The sequence below is a fragment of the Mobula birostris genome, chromosome 3 (assembly GCF_030028105.1).
Source record: "Mobula birostris isolate sMobBir1 chromosome 3, sMobBir1.hap1, whole genome shotgun sequence".
In the NCBI taxonomy this organism is placed as follows: Eukaryota; Metazoa; Chordata; class Chondrichthyes; order Myliobatiformes; family Myliobatidae; genus Mobula; species Mobula birostris.
In genome coordinates, this window is record NC_092372.1 from 38083608 (window position 1) to 38103951 (window position 20344).

At 41.6% G+C, this 20344-nt stretch overlaps 1 protein-coding gene across 1 annotated transcript in view; it reads right to left on the reverse strand.

The window, feature by feature from the left end:
- The window catches only part of LOC140194979 (embigin-like), a 60810-nt gene that overhangs the window by 29811 nt on the left and 10655 nt on the right, over positions 1 to 20344 (reverse strand). The window contains exons 2-3 of the mRNA XM_072252490.1: positions 6837 to 6917; positions 1135 to 1312 (exon numbers count right to left, since the gene is read on the reverse strand). Coding sequence (XP_072108591.1) covers positions 1135 to 1312; positions 6837 to 6917 — 259 coding nt within the window. The remainder of the gene's footprint in view (positions 1 to 1134; positions 1313 to 6836; positions 6918 to 20344) is intronic.

The following is a 20344-nucleotide window of genomic DNA, read 5'->3' on the forward strand; positions in this document are numbered from 1 at the left end:
CAGATACGATAGGGTCGTTTAAAAGACTCTTGGATAGGTACATGGAGCTCAGAAAGATAGAGGGCTATGGGTAACCCGAGGTAATTTCTAAGGTAGGGACATGTTCGGCACAGCATTGTGGGCCAAAGGGCCTCTACTGTGCTGTAGGTTATCAAGTCTTACTACCTTAAGGATTGCTTCTGATAAAGGGTTCCATTAATGTGATGGAACAACTTGGAATTTCATTGCAGTATTTCAACTTGTGTTTCTTTCATTTGTCTTTTAATGTTGTCTCATTCTGCAATCGTTGAAAGTAGTCATTCTAACACTAATATAACTGCAATTTAATTTATCAATAAACTACAGTGGATGTATTCATGTGGAGTTGAAGGTAAAAACTAATGATATTACTGAAGAAATACTTAACACGGCACCTCAAGCCCCAGAGTTTCTGGCCTTAATGACCACAAAATTTTCAAAATTTACTGTTTTCACTCTGCAGAGATGGAAGCACCATCTCTTTTACAGTGGTTTACATTGCAATATTTCCAAATATAATAAACATATAATAAATGTTGGGCCAATGGAACATCAACATTATTGCTCAAAACCCTTAATTGTCCCCAGAAAAATAATTCTTTGGCTTTTGATCTTGGTTCCTTTGAAAAATACTTAAAAACTTCCTGTATTTTTAAAATTGAAATATATAATTTTTACATATGGTATATTTCAGCCTCTCCTTCAATCCTATTCATTTGCATTTTTTATTCTTTTTTTGTACAATGAGTAAACTGAATTAAATTTCATGCTTTGCTGTCCACAAGAATTTCTCAGTCTGAAATGCACATAACTTGGCTTTCAACTGCTATTTGTTGGATGCCAATGATCCCCTATAAATGACAACAGTGAGAGTGGAAATCATTGCTCTGGAATGTACAAGATTATTATCCATATTGTCCAGCAGATAAAGCAACTCTCCAGGATAAAGGCAACGGTTAGACTATTAATTCATCAACTGTGGTGCTAACTATTTAAAATACAAACCTTGTTATTAAACTGGTAGAACAATGTCAATTGTTCTTCCACTCTGGATACAATGACAAATTTTAGTTTAGTTAAAATGCTTGCTTGCATTTGTGTCATTCGTCTACTTACTCGTGGGATATAGAAGCAGCTTTCTGGTCAGACTCAATTTCCTTTTTAATGATCTCCTCGCCATCTTTTGCCCAATGGCCAGTTGTTGGAGATTTCTGTGCAGCTTGAACTGTCAAATTGCAGGTCAGCCTAATTTTTGTGGCCATTGTTATGTTCAACTTTTCAACTGCATTTTGTCCTGAATATGTAAAGTAAAAAAAAATAAATAAAATCTCCATTCGAAAACTTAAATATCCAACAAACTATTTATCCACTTAATCAACAAGTAACCTTAAGAGTACTGAAGTACTAGGATTTGAAGGCAAAGTTACTATTAATGGATATTAAAGTGTATACAAACCCATAAATTAGCAGTAATGAATGCAGGAAATTTTTAAGTTTTTATTCTTGTAACTTGTTTAGATGGTAGTTTATTGAAATATCATTAAAAATCTAAGCTGGTGAAAATTTTGCTAATTTTCTCTGTTTTTAAGCCACATAAAAATAGCAGCAGATTAGCACACTGTGGCCACTTTATTTGGTATGCCCTGTACCCAATAAAGTGGCCTCTAAGTGTATGTTTATGGTCATCCATTTTAACATTTGACAAGTAGTGGGTTCAGAGATGCTCTTCTGCACAACAGTGTGGCGACTCGTGGTTATTAGAATTATTGTCGCCTTCTTGTCAGCTGATACCAGTTTGATGATTCTCCTCTGATCTCTTTCATCAACACGGCATTTCCCCCCAAAGCACTGCTGCACATTGGATTTCTTTTTTTGTGTTTATCTCACCAATCTCTGTAAACTCCAGATACTATTGTTTGTCAAAATCCCAGGCACCAACAATCATTTCATGGTTAAAGTCACTTAGATTACATTTCTTTCCCATTCTGATGATTGGTTTGAAGAACAACTGAACCTCTTGACCATGTCTGCATGCTTTTACACAATGAATTGCTGTCACCTGATTAGCTGATTAGATATTTGCATTTGCAAGCAGATATACAGGTGTAACTAATAAAGTGGCCACTGCATGTATACGTCTGCATTCACCTTCCAATCGACATAAGACTTAAATTCTGATTTAAAAGAAGCATGGGGATTCCTGGTTTATTTTGGACGTTCGAGCTGGGATACAAACAGATTAAATGTGCCCCTAATTCGATATCTAATAGATATCATGCCAACACACTTGGTGGTTACTTTATTAGGTACATCTGTACTTCTCATTAATGTAAATATCTTGAAAAAATGTAAACTAGTGAGATTTATCCACCATTTTGTTCATGCAAATAAACTTAGTGGCTACTTTATTAGGTACACCTGCTTGTCAATGTGAATATCTAATCAGCCAATCATGTGGCAGCAATTCAATGCATAAAAAAAGCATGTAGACATGGTCAGAAGGTTCAGTTATTCAGACTAATATCAGAATGCGGATGAGATTTGATCTAAGTGACTTTGACTATGGAATGATTGTTTGTATCAGATGGGGTGGTCTGAGTAAATGCCGTTCTCCCCGGTTTTTCATATGCAAGTCTCTAGTGTTTGCAAAGGATGGTGAAAAAAGACTAAAAATATCAAGTCAGCAACAGTTCTGAGGGCAAAAATGCCTTATTAATGAGAGGTTAGAGGAGAATGGCCAGACTGGTTCAAGCTGACAGGAAGGCAACAGTAACTCAAATAACCACGTGATAAAGCATTGGTGTGCAGAAGAGCTTCTCTGAATTCACAACACATCAAAACTTGAAGTCGATGGGCTGCAACAGCATAAGACCCCAAATATACACTCAGTGGCCACTTTATTTGGTACAAGAGGTACTAATAAAATGGCCACTGAATGTAATTTGACAACAGTTGCTACATCTTACTCCTCCTACTACTACTGCAGTAACCAAAAGATTAATAATTAAACTAGTTATAATCCAATACTAGATTAATAATTAAACTGGTTCTAGTCCAATACCAGATTAAGTAGTTCTGCTCCGTGTGTGACAAAGGATGAATGTTACACATCATTTAAAACAAATTGAATTGATTGACAATATTGGGAAACTAAATTAATATAAATGTATAAGGTTACTCCAATATATAACAAACAGCTTATTGGAGCTTTCAAATGCCATTTGTTGTTCTATTCACTGAACCATACCCTAATATTGCACAGTGAATGATGCCAAGCCTGACATCTTGTGGCCTTATAGCAGAATGCTATGTTGATCCATTGGGAGTTTAATTTGCAATGTTCAAAGGCTGAAGTTCACACATTTGTTCGGTGTATCAAAAGAACACTATGTTTAGAACTATCAGGTATTCTGTTTCCCCACAGAAGGTAATGAAAATGGATGAAAGGACAGAATAAAATCATCAAGGTAGAAGCACGGGGTAAACCAGGACCCACACAGTAGCTGACAGGATCTCCCAGTTAAACACAGTTTCCAACACTTTGCCACAGACAGGTGACAGAAGGTCACCATGGGCTGCTATAAAGTATCCTTTGAGGGAAGACAGTTTGCAGGAGAGAGGGACAAGAGCTCCGCATTTCACCCTGCACCATCCAGGATGTTTATAATGCACCAATATAAATGTTACTATTTAATTATTGCAATGATTCATACAGAAACACAGACAGACACACACACACACATACTCTAGACACACACACATGCACATCACACAAAGACACTAATCCTGCAAAAATGGTCTCGAACATCACAATCTGACCTCATCCCTCCACTGGCATCTGACTCCCCATCACCACATAATTAACTTCCTCAATGTCTTTCATTTTGACCAAAGCCATGAGACCGGAGGAGCAGATTTAGGCCATTCTGCTTAAGTCTGCGCCGCTATTCAATAATAGACAATAGGTGCAGAAGTAGGCTAATCAGCCCTTCCAGCCAGCACCGCCATTCACTGTGATCATGGCTGATCATCCACAATCAGTACCCCGTTCCTGCCTTCTCCCCATATCCATTGACTCCACTATCTTTAAGAGCTCTATCTAACTCTTTCTTGAAAGCATCCAGAGAACTGGCCTCCACTGCCTTCTGAGGCAGAGCATTTCACAGATCCACAACTCTCTGGGTGAAAAGGTTTTTCCTCAACTCCATTCTTAAACTGTGGCCTCTGGTTCTGGACTCTCCCAACATCGGGAACATGTTTCCTGCCTCTAGCGTGTCCAACCCCTTAATAATCTTATATGTTTCAATCGGATCCCCTCTCATCCTTCTAAATTCCAGTGTATACAAGCCTGGTCGCTCCAATCTTTCAACATATGACAGTCCCGCCATCTCAGTGCGGAGAGGTATGAGCAGTGCAGCAGATCACACATCTAGTTGATGCTGCTGCAGCTGAGTAATCACTAGCTGTAAGTACCATTCCTACTGGTGTCAAGTTACATTGGCCACTGGTAGGTGCGTATGTTTAATATATTCATCTGAAAGCAATCCATTTTAGATGTATAGATTTTGAGTAACTATTCATTTGTGCTTCTACATTGAATGCATTTTCCCATATTTAATATATTTCCTACTAGAATTCAACATTTGCAAGATTTTGCTGATTTTTTTTTGCTGTTAATTCATGTAGGTGTTACTGGAAGCTTAGAGTTTTTAAATAGCTGATTTATTATCCTTTTCAGTCCCATTCTCCTATTGTCTCCCATATCCTTTGATGCCCTTATTAACAGCAATAACAGGCAAGCTATTCATACTGAAAATGATGCCCATCAGATTTACCAGCACAGAAATACAGTAGGTTTCCTCCAATAACTGAGGTGTAGAAGAGCCACCAGACTCCAAACCTCCTCCACTGTAAATGCTATCTGCAACTTCCAGCTCCATTCACTCACAAGTTTCATTTCTGTCCTCTACATTGCTTTCAATTTGATCCTTCAATTTAATCAGTACTTCACAATCAGGAATGCTAGGAAATGCTTGAGATTCCACTTCTGGAAGAGGAAGCACATATCTGGAGCAACTGTGAGGAGCTGGGTGTTCATCTCTCTTTCCTTTGAGAGGTTTCCAGGCTCTACAGGAATGTTCATTCTTGCTGAGAGCTGCCATGAACCTTCCTGAGCCTGGTGTGAACCCTAACATTGCTAATCCCAAATAGGATTGTTCAGCTGACTAAATCCTCCACCCAAAATGACCTTTGGTTCTTTCTCTTTCAGCCACCATCCAGAATGGAGCAAGGACTGCATTTACATTGTCTGGTTCCTTTCCAAGAACAAAACTGGGGACATTTTGATGTCTTCAGTAGTGTGCTGTTTAATCCTGAAGTAGACGGGTAAGTGAATAAACCAATCTTGTGTATCCAGTCTGTGTAATGTGTATAGGTGTTGTGGCTGAACACCTGGAGTGACCTTTTCAGATATGCTGTGTGCGAGAAAAATTAAATTTATACTGTACATTCTATATCTGCATCCTGATTGAGAAATTAATTTGACAGGCAAGTGCTTGGGAGCACAATGATGCAAGTGCTTGGGATTATTTGCCTGATATTAATGGTGTAGATAATGGAATTTGACATTTAAAGGTAAATGTATTGACCTTGACCTCTGTGAGACAATACGTCCAAAGTTCTGGGCCAATGTTTACAATAGAATCTACAGATTCAATAATAGGACCCATAACTTGCAATTTAAAAACTCTAAGCTTCCAGTAACAGCTACATGAATTAACAGTAAAAAAAAATCAGCCATATCTTGCAAACGTTGAATTCTAGTGGGAAATATATTAAATATGGGAAAATGCATTCAATGTAGAAGCACCAAGTGAATAGTTATTCAAAATCTATACGTCTAAAATGGATTGCTTTCAGATGAATATATTAAACATACGCACCTACCAGTAGCCAATGTAACTTGACACCAGTAGGAATGGTACTTACAGCTAGTGATTACTCAGTTGTAGCAGCATTAACTAGATGTGTGATCTGCTGCACTGCTCATACCTCTCCGCACTGAGATGTCCAGAAGATTCACCAGATCAATTCTAAACCCTTAAGTTACTTTGCACTGCATGGGTGATCTATTCCGTTTTGTTCCCACAGCAACTTGGATTGCCTACTGGAATCTAGATTATGATGACATTTATAGTTATTGCAAGTTATTGATGCCCTAGTTAAAAATTGTAGGAACGAGCAGTTTAAAAAATACATTGCATCAAATCCTTACTGAAAATAAGATCATAAGACAATAAGATAGGAAAATTTTTGACCATTGGCTCATTGAATCTGCTCACCGTTTGATTATGGTTGATTTATTTTCTCTCATCCTCCACTTTAAGTATACCTAATGACTTGGCCTCCGAAGACAACTATAGTTATAAATTCCACAAATTCTCCACCCTCCAGCTAAAGAAATTTCTCCTCATCTATTCTAAAAGGATGAGGCCCTCTAGTCCTGGACTCTCCCACTACTGGAAACATTCTCTCTATGCCCACTCTATCTAGGCATTTCAAAATACTTCAAAGCAAGTTTAAAAGAATCTATAAAAACACATCTCAGGATCTCGCTAAGTGCTGTAACACTTTGTCGAATTCTAGAAGGTATACTTAATAAAAATCTTCAAGACATTTGGAAAAAAATAACATTATTCAGCTGAAGGACATCATGCTCATTGTGATGACAATCCATGCATAACAAACTACACTGAAGTAACTTATGCTTACACAGGTAATTATGACATGTAATGAAGGAAATATCAAATTGAATTTACCTAAAAGAAGAAACATCTCCACCAAAGGTAACTTATCTCCATTGGTATGAGGTACTGGTGCTGGGGTTGCAACTGAATAACCTGGAAATTTAAAATATTTAAATATTAATAAATTGTTCCACATATTGTGATTTTGACAAAAAATGTAAAATGACTTATCCAATTAATCACTGACTTGCTTTATAATTAGATGGATTTTCCTACTTAATTCATTATAACGGGAGGAGAAGATGGTGGCGCGATGCAGCTCGCAGCGGCCACTCTGGTGGTGATATCTGTTATTTGTCAAGTAGGGTGCCGTGCACAATCCTGATTTGATGGAGACGGACGAACATCCGGTGAAACTTCCGAAATGCCTGCTTCGCTGCTGCTGCTGCTACTGTGTGGTCCAGAATCTCCGGAGGAGAAGGCCCCGAGTCCTTGGCTTTGCTTGTTGCTCGGTGGCTGGGGTGGAGTCGAAGCGCTCGGCAGTGGCTGTGTCGGAGGGGCTGGTCGGAGGATCAAAGTTTTCAGATGGACTCAGAGTCCGCTGCGGTCCGGTGCTTCTAATGGTGCTGCATCAGCGAGTTGGCGGTGCTTGGAGGTTCATGGCAGGGAGAGTTCCTCCCTTCTGCCGCCTGCGTGAGATGATGAGTCTATCGGGACCTTGAGACATTTTTTACCGTGCCCATGGTCTGTTCTTTATCAAATTATGGTATTGTTTTGCACTGTTGTAACTATATGTTATAATTATGTGGTTTTGTCAGTCTTAGTCTTGGTTTGCCCTGTGTTTTTCTTGTGATATCATTCTGGAGGAACGTTGTATCATTTTTAATGCATGCATTTCTAAATGACAATAAACAAGGACTGAGTGTCTTCATAATCTAATCCAATCTAATCTAATCTTCTACTCAACAAATCCAAGGCTTCTCCAAACTTTCTTCAAATTTAGACCCTGCTGCTCTATTTAAACTTAAAGATGTTCAAAGGAATCCAAGTAGATTTTTTTTATCAAAGTATATATGTAGTATGCAGTATACAACCCTGAGATTTGTCTCCTCACAGACAGCCAAAAAACAAAGAAAGCAATGGAACCTGTTCAAAATAAGGCACCACCCCTCCCCCCCACACACACAAGAAACTAATCATGCAAACAGCAACAAAATGAATATGTGAAAACACAGAACTGAAAACACAAAATAAAAGAGTCCATATTCAGTTCAGCTCAGTGTTCATCATCTGCAGGACTCCCCAATTCAGCCCCTAGAAACACATCATGGTGTGAACTACAGTCGAAGGCACAGAACACATTGAGTAAACTTTGCTCCAGTACTGTTCTCCAACAGCGTCGTTGGGGAGGGAGACCGGCACATGCAGACCCCTACTCTGGCAGCAGCAAGCGAGAGGCTGGTAGACGGCTCTGAACACTTGCTTGCCTTCCGCACTCACCTCGAGTTTTCAATCTCCTCTGATGCTTTAATAGGCGAGATCGTTGAAAAATGGAGTTGATCATGGGCTTGCACACCATCTCAAAACTTCTTGGCCTCAAGGAGGCCGCTCAACTCCCAGCACCCTCTCAGGGACAGCAAAGAGCCAGGTCACTCAACTGGCCCAAAGGCACACCATCAATCTGTATACCACAGGATTCAAAAGTACCAGAACCATATTTGAAAGAAAAAGGAGACGTAAAGGAAGTGAAAGAAGCAGTTTCATGGACCATCTTGAGGATATCATCTGTGGTAGCCTTGTTTGCAGGCACCATCTTCTTTGCATCTCCTTCAATACCGATGAGCAAAATTGGGCAAACACCACAGAGTATCAAAAACTCAATGTAGTACTTCATTTGATTACATTCTAATCATTTTGCAACCCTGTTCACTATCTTGGCTTTCTGGACTACTGCTTAGCATTGTTCGTGTATATTGAATGCTGACTTCTTGCCATTCATCCCCTGCTACTGTCTGTCCCAACTAGCTCTTGGGACATACGGTAACACCCAAATTTAATATTTTGGGTGGCAGTTACTTGTAAGGTACAGTAAAATGGTTAGCTAACTACAAATATGATAAATGTAAGTCACTCTGCAAGCAGCTGTTTTTACAAGAAGTTAATTGTTAATTGTTAAATTGTGAGCAACGTTATCAGACTGGTGATATGAAAATCTAAACTAGGTTGTAAAAATAGAAAAAAGCAGATGCAGAAAATCTGGAACAAAAGCAGGAAGTACGTGAAATATGCACCAGCCCAGACTATATCTGTGGAAAGAAAAACAGGGTTAGTATTGCAGATTGACAACTCTTTCTTAGTTAGTTTTCAGTGCCATAGAAGATGGAGTAAGGGGGAAAAAACATCAAAGGGAATATTGGTGATAGGGTAAGACCAAATATGTAATCATAAAAACATAAGAGCATAAGAAATAGGAGCAGGAGTAGGCCATCTGGCCCGTCAAGCTTGCACTGCTGATCTCTCCACCTACCTGCCTTTTCCCCATAACCCTTAATTCTCCTACTATGCAAAAATCTATCCAACCTTGTCTGAAATATATTTACTGAGGTAGCCTCCACTGCTTCATTGGGCAGAGAATTCCACAGATACACCACTTTCTGGGAAAAACAGTTTCTCCTCAACTTCGATCTAAATCTACTCCCCCGACTCGAGGCTATGTCCCCTAGTTCTAGTCTCACCTATCAATGGAAACAACTTTCCTGCCTCTATCTTATCTATCCCTTTCATAATTTTATATGTTTCTATAAGATGTCTTCTCATTCTTCTGAATTCCAGTGAGTACAGTCCCTGGCGACTCAATCTCTCCTCATAGTCTAACACCCTCTTCTCTGAAATCAACCTGGTGAACCTCTGCACTGCCTCCAAAGCCAGTATATCCTTCAAGTAAGGAGACCAGAATTGCATGCAGTACTTGAGGTGTGGCCTCATTGATACCCTGTACAATTGCAGCATGACCTCCCTGCTCTTAAATTCAATCCCTCTAGCAATGAAGGCCAACATTCCATTTGCCTTCTTGATAACCTGCTGCAGCTGCAAACCAACCTTTTGTGATTCATGCCCAAGCACTCCCAAGTCCCTCAGCACAGCAACATGCTGCAATTTTTACCATATAAATATTAATCTGCTCTTTCATTTTTCCTTCCAAAGTGGATGACCTTGCATTTACCAACATTGGACTCCATCACTTAACCTATCTATATCTCTCTGCAGACTTTATTTTTCCACTCAATTTAGTATCATCAACAAACTTAGATACACCACACTTGGTCCCCTCTTCCAGATTGTTAATATATATATAGTGAACAGTTGCGGGCCCAGCACCGACCCCTACAGAACACCACTCACCACTGATTGCCAACCAGGATAACACCCAAGTATCCCAACTCTGTTTTCTATTAGTTAACCAATCCTCTATCCATGCTAATACATCACCACCAACTCTTATGCATCTTTATCTTATGGATAAGTCTTTTATGCAGCACTTTATCAAATGCCTTCCGGAATTCCAAGTAAATAACATCCATCTGTTCCCCTCTATACACTGCACTCGTTATATCCTCAAAGAATGCCAGAAAGTTTGTCAAATAGCACCTGCCTTTGCTGAATCCATGCTGCATCTGCCTGATGCATCCATTTCTTTCCAGATGCCTCGCTATTTCTTCTTTAATGATAACTTCAAGCATTTTCCCAACTACTGATGTCAAACTAACTGGCCTTTGGTTACCTGCCTTTTGCCTATATCCTTTTTTGAGTAGTGGCATGACATTCGCTGTCTTCCAATCTACCAGGACTTGCCCAAAGTCCAGAGAATTCTGGTAAGTTATCACCAAACCAGTACTATAACCTCTGCCATTTCTCTCAGTACCCTGGGATGCCTTTCATCAGGACCAGGGGACTTATCCATTTTTAAGCCCATAGGTTTTCTCAGCACTACCTCTTTAGTGACAGCTATTGTATCGAGGATCTCACCTCCCATCACATCCATAACATCTCTCTTTGACATGTTAGATGTGTCCTACACCGTGAAGACTGCCACAAGATAGTCAAAATAGCTCTGCCATTTTCTCATTACCCAATATCAATTTCCACTTCTCGTTCTCCAAGCGACCTGCGTTCACTTTAGCCACCCTTTTCCACTTTATATAATTATAAGAACTTTTACCATGTGTTTTTATATTTTTTGCTGGTTTATTTTCATAATCTATCTTCCCTTTCTTTATTGCTTGCTTACTGGCTCTTTGTTGTTTTTTTAAAATCTTCCCAGTCTTCCAGTTTCCCACTACTTTTGTCGAATTTGTATGTACGAACTTTTAGTTTGATGTCTTCCTTTAGTTATCCAAGGTTAGTTCCCCCCACACTTACTGTCATTGCTGTTAACTGGAATATATTTTGTTGAGCACCATGAAAAATCTCTTTGAAATTCTTCCACTGTTCCTCAACCGTTCCACCATATAGCCTGTGTTCCCAGACTACACTAGCCAAATCCTCCCTCATCCCATTGTAGTCTCCATTGTTTAGGCATAAAATACTGGTTTTAGATTGAACAAATGCACCCTCCATTTGTATGAGCAATTCAATCATACTGTGATTATCTTTCCAAGAGGATCCCTAACTACAAGATCACTAATTTTACCTGTCTCATTGCACAGGACCAGATGTAAGATAGCACATTCCCCTGTAGGTTCAGTAACATGCTGACTCAATCAGAAACAGGTTTATTATTACTGGCATATGTTGTAAAATTTGTTCTTTTGCAGGAAAAGAAGTCAATAAGTAGTGCAAAGTATGAATAGTAGCATAGTCCTCATGGGTTCATGAACCATTCAAAAATCTGATGACAGAGCAGAACAGGCTATTCCCAAAATATTGACAGTGCACTTCAGGTTCCTGCATCTTTTTCCCCAGGGTAGTAACATGAAGAGAGCATGTTCCAGATGAGAAGGCTCCTTCTTGATAATGCCAGCTCCTTGAGCCACCCTCTCCTGAATATGTCCTCAATTGTGAGGAAGGCTGTGCCCTGGATGGATCTGGCTGAGTCTGCATTCCTCTGAAGACTCTTGTGATCCTGTGTATTGGAGCCTCCATACTGGCCGTGATGTCCCCAGTCAGAATGCTCTTCACGTTGTAATCAATACACAGCAGCCTTACATATGTCTTGCCAATGTCTAGATGCTCCAAAGGCGACGGAGAGGCTGCTGGATTGTGTCCACTGTAAAACTGTTGTAGTGATAACCAAGTTGCAGTGGGTCAAGGTCTTTGCTCAGGCAGGAATTAATTCTGGCCATTACCAAACTCTCAAAGCACTTCATCATGAATTGAATTGATAAGAATTGCCTTCTGTAGGTTGTACCTGGATTACATGCAGGGTTCTGGATGGCTGCTCTTGAACACCACAGATCTACTCCTCAGCAGACTGGGAATCTCTTGCTCATTCAGAGCTTCTACTAGTCCACAGTTCATAGCAGAATAAACTTCACTATCTGCGTAATAAAACTCTTCATATTTTTAATTGCAGTTTAAACTCATTAACACAATTAAAATGTGATCCTCTATACCTCCAGAAAAGCAATACTCAAAATGTCTGCATGTAGAAAAAGACAAAGGACTCACAGGCAAATTTGTATGTTAATGTTACAATGCAAAACAGGAGGTACAATAAGACCTGTCTCTCCTGATTTCTTTTTTTCTTTTCTGGATGCAAAATAAACAGGGAGCATAAGGAAGAGAAATACGAGAAAAACTTGCAGAGGAAAGGGTAAGCATAGATTCCACTAAAAAATTGATAAACTGAGTTTTAATGTGATTCAATGTGCATAAGGCATCCCCAATTACTTAGACAGAGGAGATGAGCGAGGGATAGGTAGAAAATGACTTTCAGCATGTAACATCCGTGTTGTTCATGAATCAACAATATTAATAAGTTTCACCAACAATGATGCCATTTCAATGAGATGCCATTCAGAATTTTATTACCATGGTTCGAAAGAGCCACACCTTAAAAGCCTGCCATGTGATATAAGGAAAATTTTATAGGGCCATAAGACCATAGGAGCAGAATTAGGCCATTTGTCCATCAAGTCTGCACCACCATTTCAATATGGCTGATACAATTTTCCTCTCAGCCCCAATCTCCTGCCTTCTCCCTGTATCGCTTCATGCCCTGAACAGTCAAGAACCTATCAATCTCTGCCTTAAATAAGCATAAAGACTTGGCCTCCACAGCTGTCTGTGACAAAGAAATTCCACAGATTCACCACCCCTGGCTAAAGAAATTCCTCCTCATCTCCATTCTAAAAAGGTGCTCCTCTAGTCTAAGAAAGAAGAAAGATTTAAAATTTTAAAAAATTAAGTGCAAAGGAGGACAGAGTTCCCTCACATGACATGGACAACCAGGGACATTCGCCCAGTGTGGAAATGGCTAATACGAGGTGTAAAGGGCTAGATTAATCAGACACCAACTATTTAAATGTCCAGGAGATGTGGTAATAAGTATACAAGCATAACAAAGTAACCTGAGCCTAAATTATTATCCTAAAATAGAAACGCAAATAAACCATACAAAATATTACATAGCAAGTCACAAAGATTGCCACAAAGATTTCTGCAGGGCACCAACGTTTTATGGCTCATGATTCTTAGTCACCACTTAATTGCTGCTGTTCTTGGCAGAACTCTGAAGTTTGACTCACTCATGAAACCACCCCTGGGCTTTAAGCACTGATCATAATGTCCAGTCCCAGTTGCAGTCCAACAAAGCTGGAAAAATCAGCGCCATAAATACAAGTTACAAAAGTGCAGAGACAACCTCTTTGATCTATTAGTCTCAACATCACCCCTTTTTTTTCAAATATATTCTGTGTCCATCAACATATTCTTCATAAATCAGACATTTCCACATTCACTCATGTTTAGGCACACAACATTCCCTTGGACTTACAAAAGGGCATTAGGGTTTACATATAAGCGATAAGCCCGAAACCAAAAAGAATCATCAAGCCAACCATCAAACCACCTGATATTTGCATTTTAATGGTGCCTGAGATTAAGAAAGAATTCAGCTGCTATCACAAATATTCTTCAGACATTGGCTGTGTTAACTCACTAACTGGCATTACTCACTAACCGACATATAGACTCCACATGCTGTGAAAGCAAAAAGAGCTAAGTTGTCATTTTGACCTTCCAGACATTCATCCAATGTTTTACAAAATCTAATATGACACACAAGGGAGCATAATTTTATGGTGATAGGAGGAAAGTACAGGTGTATATCAGAGTTAAGTTTTTAACTCAGAGAGTAGTGGGAACATGCTGCTGGGGCAGTGGTAGATGCTGATACATTAGAGGCATTTAGATGCTCTTGGACTGGCACATGGATGATGGAATATTTGAGGGTTATGTGGGTGGGAAGGGTTACATTGATCTTAGAATACGTTAAAAGATTGGCACAAAATCCTGGGCTGAAAGGCCTGTACTGTGCTGTAACGTTCTATGATTTTTTCAGATGAAACTTGACTGTGTCATGGTCCGGTCCGTGACGTCCGTATTCCGGTTCACGGTCCGGTCCATCGACCCTTGATCCAGGTTTTCCTGCCTACCCTGTTTCTATTCCTGTTAAGCACTAATGAAGGCAGCTGATGCTAGTTGGGACTGGCTGCATAAATACCTCCAGAGACCAGGGTGTGGCTGCTGGATTGTTCTTGTCCTTACTCCTTGTATCCCTTTCCCTGCTTTCTGTTTCCTCGCCTGAAGCCCTGCCTTGTCTTGCCGGTAACTTTCGCCTCACCTGAAGTTCTGTCTCACCTTGCTTTGCCAGAAGCCCTGCCTTGTCTTGCTGGTAACTTTCCCCTCGTCTGAAGTTCTGTCTTGCTTTCCTTTGCCTGAAGCCTTGCCTTGTCTTGCTGTCTTGTCCTGGAGCCACCCTGTACCTAGCTCCCTTCCTGTCCCTTGCCTCCACCCAGGTAAGCCAGGCCGTCTTGCTGCTACCTGGGGTTGGTTCTGTCCCTTCCTGTCCCTTGCCTCTGCCCAGGTAAGCCAGCCCGTCTTGCCGTTACCTGGAGTTGGTTCTGTCCCTTCCTGTTCCTTGCCTCCATTGGGTAAGCCAGGCCGTCTTGCCGTTACCTGTGGTTGGTTCTGTCTCTTGCCTCCGTCGGGTGGTGATCCGCGCCCTGCCCAGGAGGAGCCAAGCCCCATCTCAAGTCTCCTGCTTCCTGCCAAGCCTCGCCTCAAGTCTCCTGCCTCCAGCCTCCACTCGCCTCCTGCCTCCAGCTTCGCCTCACCTCAAGTCTCCAGCCTCGCCTCGTCTCCTGCCTCCAGCCTCGTCTCAAGTCTCCAGCCTCCTGCCAAGCCAAGCCAAATTTCTAGCCTCTTGTCAAGCCAAGCCAAGTCTCCAGCCTCTAGCCTCTTGCCAAGCCAAGCCAAGTCTCTAGACTCTAGCTTCAAGCCTGAAGACTCCAGCCTCCTGCCTCCTGCCAAGCCTTGCCTCTATTGTCTAGCCTCAAGCCTGAAGACTCCAGCCTCATCCTGCCTGCCTGTCAAGCCTCATCCTTGCCTAGTTCTGGGGTCCGAGCCAGAGGCAAGACCCAGGTACTGGGTCCTTGTCCAGTCTCTGGCTCAGAGTCCAAACCCAGGCTCCTAGCTCTCTTGTTCAGTCCTGTTCCAGGTTCCTGGTTTTCGTGTCCATGTCCTTGCCATTGCCCTGTATCCTAGTCCTGTCCCTAGTACTTCAGTGTCTGTGTCTTGCACTTGGGTCCGTTCCCAGCCACCCCCATATGACAGACTGAACAATCTGTAACTACAGAGGAGTTACAGTTTTTGTCATATAGTTAAATAAATTCTTGTTAAATTGATATGCAACTGATGAATTCTTGTCAGTGTGATTTCAATGACCACATTCTCAATTCATGAGCCAGTGGGAACATAATGAAAGGAAAATCATGTCTGACGAATCTCATAGAATTTTTTGAGGATGTAACTAGTAGAGTGGTTGGGGAGAACCAGTGGATGTGGTATCTTTGGATTTTCAAGAGGCTTTTGACAAGGTCCCACACAGGAGATTAGTGTGCAAACTTAAAGCACACGGTATTGGGGGTATGGTATTGATGTGGATAGAGAATTGGTTGGCAGACAGGAAGCAAAGAGTGGGAATAAACGGGACCTTTTCAGAATGGCAGGCAGTGACTAGAGGGGTACTGCAATGACACAAAGCTGGGCGGCAGTGTTAGCTGTGAGGAGGATGCTAAGAGGATGCAGGGTGACTTGGATAGGTTAAGTGAGTGGGCAAATTCATGGCAGATGCAATTTAATGTGGATAAATGTGAGGTTATCCACTTTGGTGGCAAAAACAGGAAAACAAATTATTATCTGAATGGTGACCGATCAGGAAAAGGAGAGATGCAACAAGACCTGAGTGTCATTATACACCAGTCATTGAAAGTGGGCATGCAGGTACAGCAGATAGTGAAAAAGGCGAATGGTATGCTGCCATTCATAGCAAGAGGAATCGAGTACAGGAGCAGGGAGGTACTAATGCAGTTGTACAAGGCCTTGATGAGACCACACCTAGAGTATTGTGTGCAGTTTTGTTCCCCTAATCTGAGGAAAGACATTCTTGCCATAGAGGGAATACAAAGAAGGTTCACCAGATTGATTCCTGGGATGGCAGGACTTTCATATGATGAATGACTAGATCGACTAGGCTTATACTCGTTGGAATTTAGAAGATAGAGGGGTGATCTTACTGAAATGTATAAAATTCTAAAGGGATTGGACAGGCTAGACGCAGGAAGATTGTTCCCGATGTTGGGGAAGTCCAGAACAAGGGGTCACAGTTTAAGGATAAAGGGGAAGCCTTTTAGAACCGAGATGAGGAAAAACTTCTTCACACAGAGAGTGGTGAATCTGTGGAATTCTCTGCCACAGGAAACAGTTGAGGCCAGTTCATTGGCTATATTTAAGAGGGAGTTAGATATGGCCCTTGTGGCTAAAGGGATCAGGGGGTATGGAGAGAAGGCAGGTACAGGGTTCTGAGTTGGATGATCAGCCATGATCATACTGAATGGCGATGCAGGCTCGAAGGGCCGAATGGCCTACTTGTGCACCTATTTTCTATGTTTCTATAATATATTTACTATGAATTTAACCCATAAAGTGCAAGAGTTTTACAAGTCAGATTTGTGAGTGAAGTGGGCGAAGAGAGGATTACATGGCATGTAAAATGTCAAGGCTTCTGGTTTCAACTTACTTCAATTAAAAATTCAACAACAGATCAGATATCAGGCTGGAGCATCTACTGCAATTCAAACTAGGGAGCTCAACACATGGTGTTTGGGTAGTAACCTTTCCCAGCAACTTAATTCCATGATGTTATTGGGTCTGCTGACTGTAAAGTCCTAAACTTAAATGAAGACCTTAAGTCCTATCTAATATAAATAGCCACAAGTACTCTTGCTAAAGGGAGATAATACTATAGCTACCTGATCTTCCTTGTTTGCTTCCCCATTTATTTTCAACAGTGAACTTAGCTGCCAGTACCCACTACTTCAGCAGTGGATCCCTTCTCTCTGCCAAGGAGAAGAAACTTCCAGCCAACAAAGTAGTTTAAAACATAGTTCATTTGTTTTCAGTGAAACATATTTAAATCCACACATTCTTAATACAAATGTAAAACTCTCAGAGGAACTCTATCTTAAACATTTCCAAATGACAAACCATTTCCAACACACAGTTACAATTCCTATAAACTGAAAAGATATACCAATGATGCAGGTGACGAAGTCATACGTTGCAGAAACCGAAACCAGAGGAATTGATTATATGATTGTTCCACATTTCATGATGGTCTTTACCCATTCCCGACAAGCCTGAATGGTTCTATACATTTAAACTGTTTCTCTACCACTTGGGTGACTTTACACATATGATATTTTCGCCAGATACCCTTTTAACACAAACAGCCTAAAAGCAGCTTGGAGACATAATGTCATGGTCTGGTCCATGAAGTCCGCATTCCGGTTCACGGTCCGGTCCGTGGACACCGGACTCTGGGTCTTCCGGCTGTTCTATGTTTCAGTTGGGCTTAATCACAGGTACCTGATGCTCATCTTGGGGCTGGGAATATAAGTGGCCCTGGGTTCATGTGTGGTTGCTGGTTTGTCTTGTCAGTATACAGTCCTTGCCTCCGTGGGGTAAGTCAGGCTGTCTTTGCTGTTACCCTGCGGTTGGATCTGTCCCTTCCTGTCCTTGCCTCCATTGGGTAAGCCAGGTCATCTTTGCCGTTACCCTGAGGCTGGACTGTTCCCTTCCCTTCCCCTCCCTTCTGAAGCCTTTGCCTGCAACCTGTGTCTGGAGCCTTTGCCTGCAACCTGTGTCTGAAGCCTTTGACTGCAACCTGTGGCTGGAGCCCTTCCTGCAACCTTGTCAAGTTCTACCACCGGAGTGAGACTGGAGCCTTGCTGTGTCAAGATAAGAAGCTGTCTATCGTTGAGTTGGAACTGTCTCTGTGTCCACGCCTTTGCTAGGTAGGTCCGGCCATTTGCCACTCCCTAGTGTTGGAAACCGTCTCTGTGTCCACGCCTTCACTAGGTAAGTCTAGCTGTTTGCTGCTACCTAGTGTTGGGAACAGTCTCTTTGTGTTCAGCATTCTGTGTAGACCCCCGGCCTGAAGTCCAGTTCCCAAGGAGGGGTCCTGGTTCTGTGTTCCGTGTACGAGTCCCAGCCCTAAGTCCTGTTCCCAAGGAGGAGCCCCAGCTCTGTGTTCTATGTCCCTGTGTTCCTGTCTCTCAAGTCCAAGGCTCCGTGTTCCTGTGCTCTAGACTAAGGCTCTGTGTTCCCGTCCTCCCCAAGACCAAAGCTGTGTTCCGAGGTTCCTGTCATCCCAAGTCCAAGGTTCCGAGGTTCCTGTCATCCCACGTTCAAGGCTTGGCTGTTCCTGAGTACCAAGTCAAGGCTTCGTATTCTGATAGTCATAGTCATACTTTATTGATCCCGGGGGAAATTGGTCCTGTGCTGGAGTTCCCTCAACTTGCCCAGGAGTCTCTCATTCTGTCCTGTAGTCTCGCCTAGTCCTGTCTCCCAAGACCACATCATGTCTTCGCCTATTTCCATAGTCCAAGCCCAAGTCAAGAGCCAGGTTTTGGATCCTTGTCCAGTCTCTGGCTCGGAGTCTGAACCCAAGCCTCGTCATGTCCTCGCCTCGAAGTACCCAAGCCATGAAGAACTCAAGCCATGTCCAGTCCTGTAGCCACGTCATGTCCTTGCCTAGTTCCGGGGTCTGAGCCTGCGTCAAGACCCAGGTTCTGGTCCTTGTCCAGTCTCCGGCTTGGAGTCCAAGCCCAGGCTCCTAGTTCCCAGTTCCTTGTCCTGGTCCCGCTTGCCTAGCCAATGTCCTAGTCCTAGTCTGTGTTCTTGTCCTTGCTCTCTAGTCAAGTCCTGTTCCTAGTACTTCAGTGTCTGTGTCTTGCATTTGGGTCTGCTCCCAGTGCCCCCTTATGACACATAAGTCTCAGCAGATGCTTTGAAGCTGACTTCTCTGAGAACATAAACTATCCAAAATTAATAGATCATGCAAGTGATATTATCCCTCTGGTTTGCAAGCTTCCCTGAACTAAGCAACTTAGAGTCAGCTTGTCTGTTTTGAAACAAGCCAAATTAAACAACCCATTGTCTAATACTGCACTTTGAGCCGCAATAAAGAAGGTATAGTGAGCTAGCATCCTACTTCCCACAGATAAAGCTTGTTCAATACAGAGCTTGTTCTCTAGACAGTACCTGCTTTTACTTCAAGCAGATTACTGCTTTCTATTTACATTTTAAGGACTGACTCCTATTTCTGACCGGTAACTAAAACAAACAAAGTGCCTTGGCCCAAAACTTTGGCTGTTCATTTCCCTCCATGGATGCTGCCTGATTTGCTGAATTCCTCCAGCACTTTTTGTGTTTTTGCTGAAGATTTCCAGCATCTACAGAATCTCTTGTGTTTACCATTTCCATATTGTTCTCCACGGCCTTGTGATTTTTTTCTACGACATACATTCTATCCAATTCCCCTTTGAAGGCAACAATAGTAGTGCCCTCTGGATCATAATCACTTGTAGCATAACGAAAGATATTTTCTCCCGTTACTCTTCATTCTTGTCTTTTGGTTTTATCAGTGGCCTACACTCCTCAGCCCCTCAACCAAAACTAACAGTCTACCACTGTCAGCTCTGTCCAAATCTTCATCACTTCAGACTTCTATCAATCCTTCTCAACCTTTTCTCTAACTGAAACAATGGAAGCTATTTTCAAATATTTTCTGAATGCTCCCTAGTACTTTCACATATATCCTACAATGTGGTGACGAGAACTGAACAGCATACTGTTCAAACATAAGGTAAACCAATGTTTCAATCAGGTTCAGTAAAACTTCCCTGCTTTTACACAGTATTGAAGAAGTCTAAAGTTGTGAATTTTTACTTGGAAAATAATAACACACACACACACACACACATATATATATATATACACACATAAAAATAAGAGAC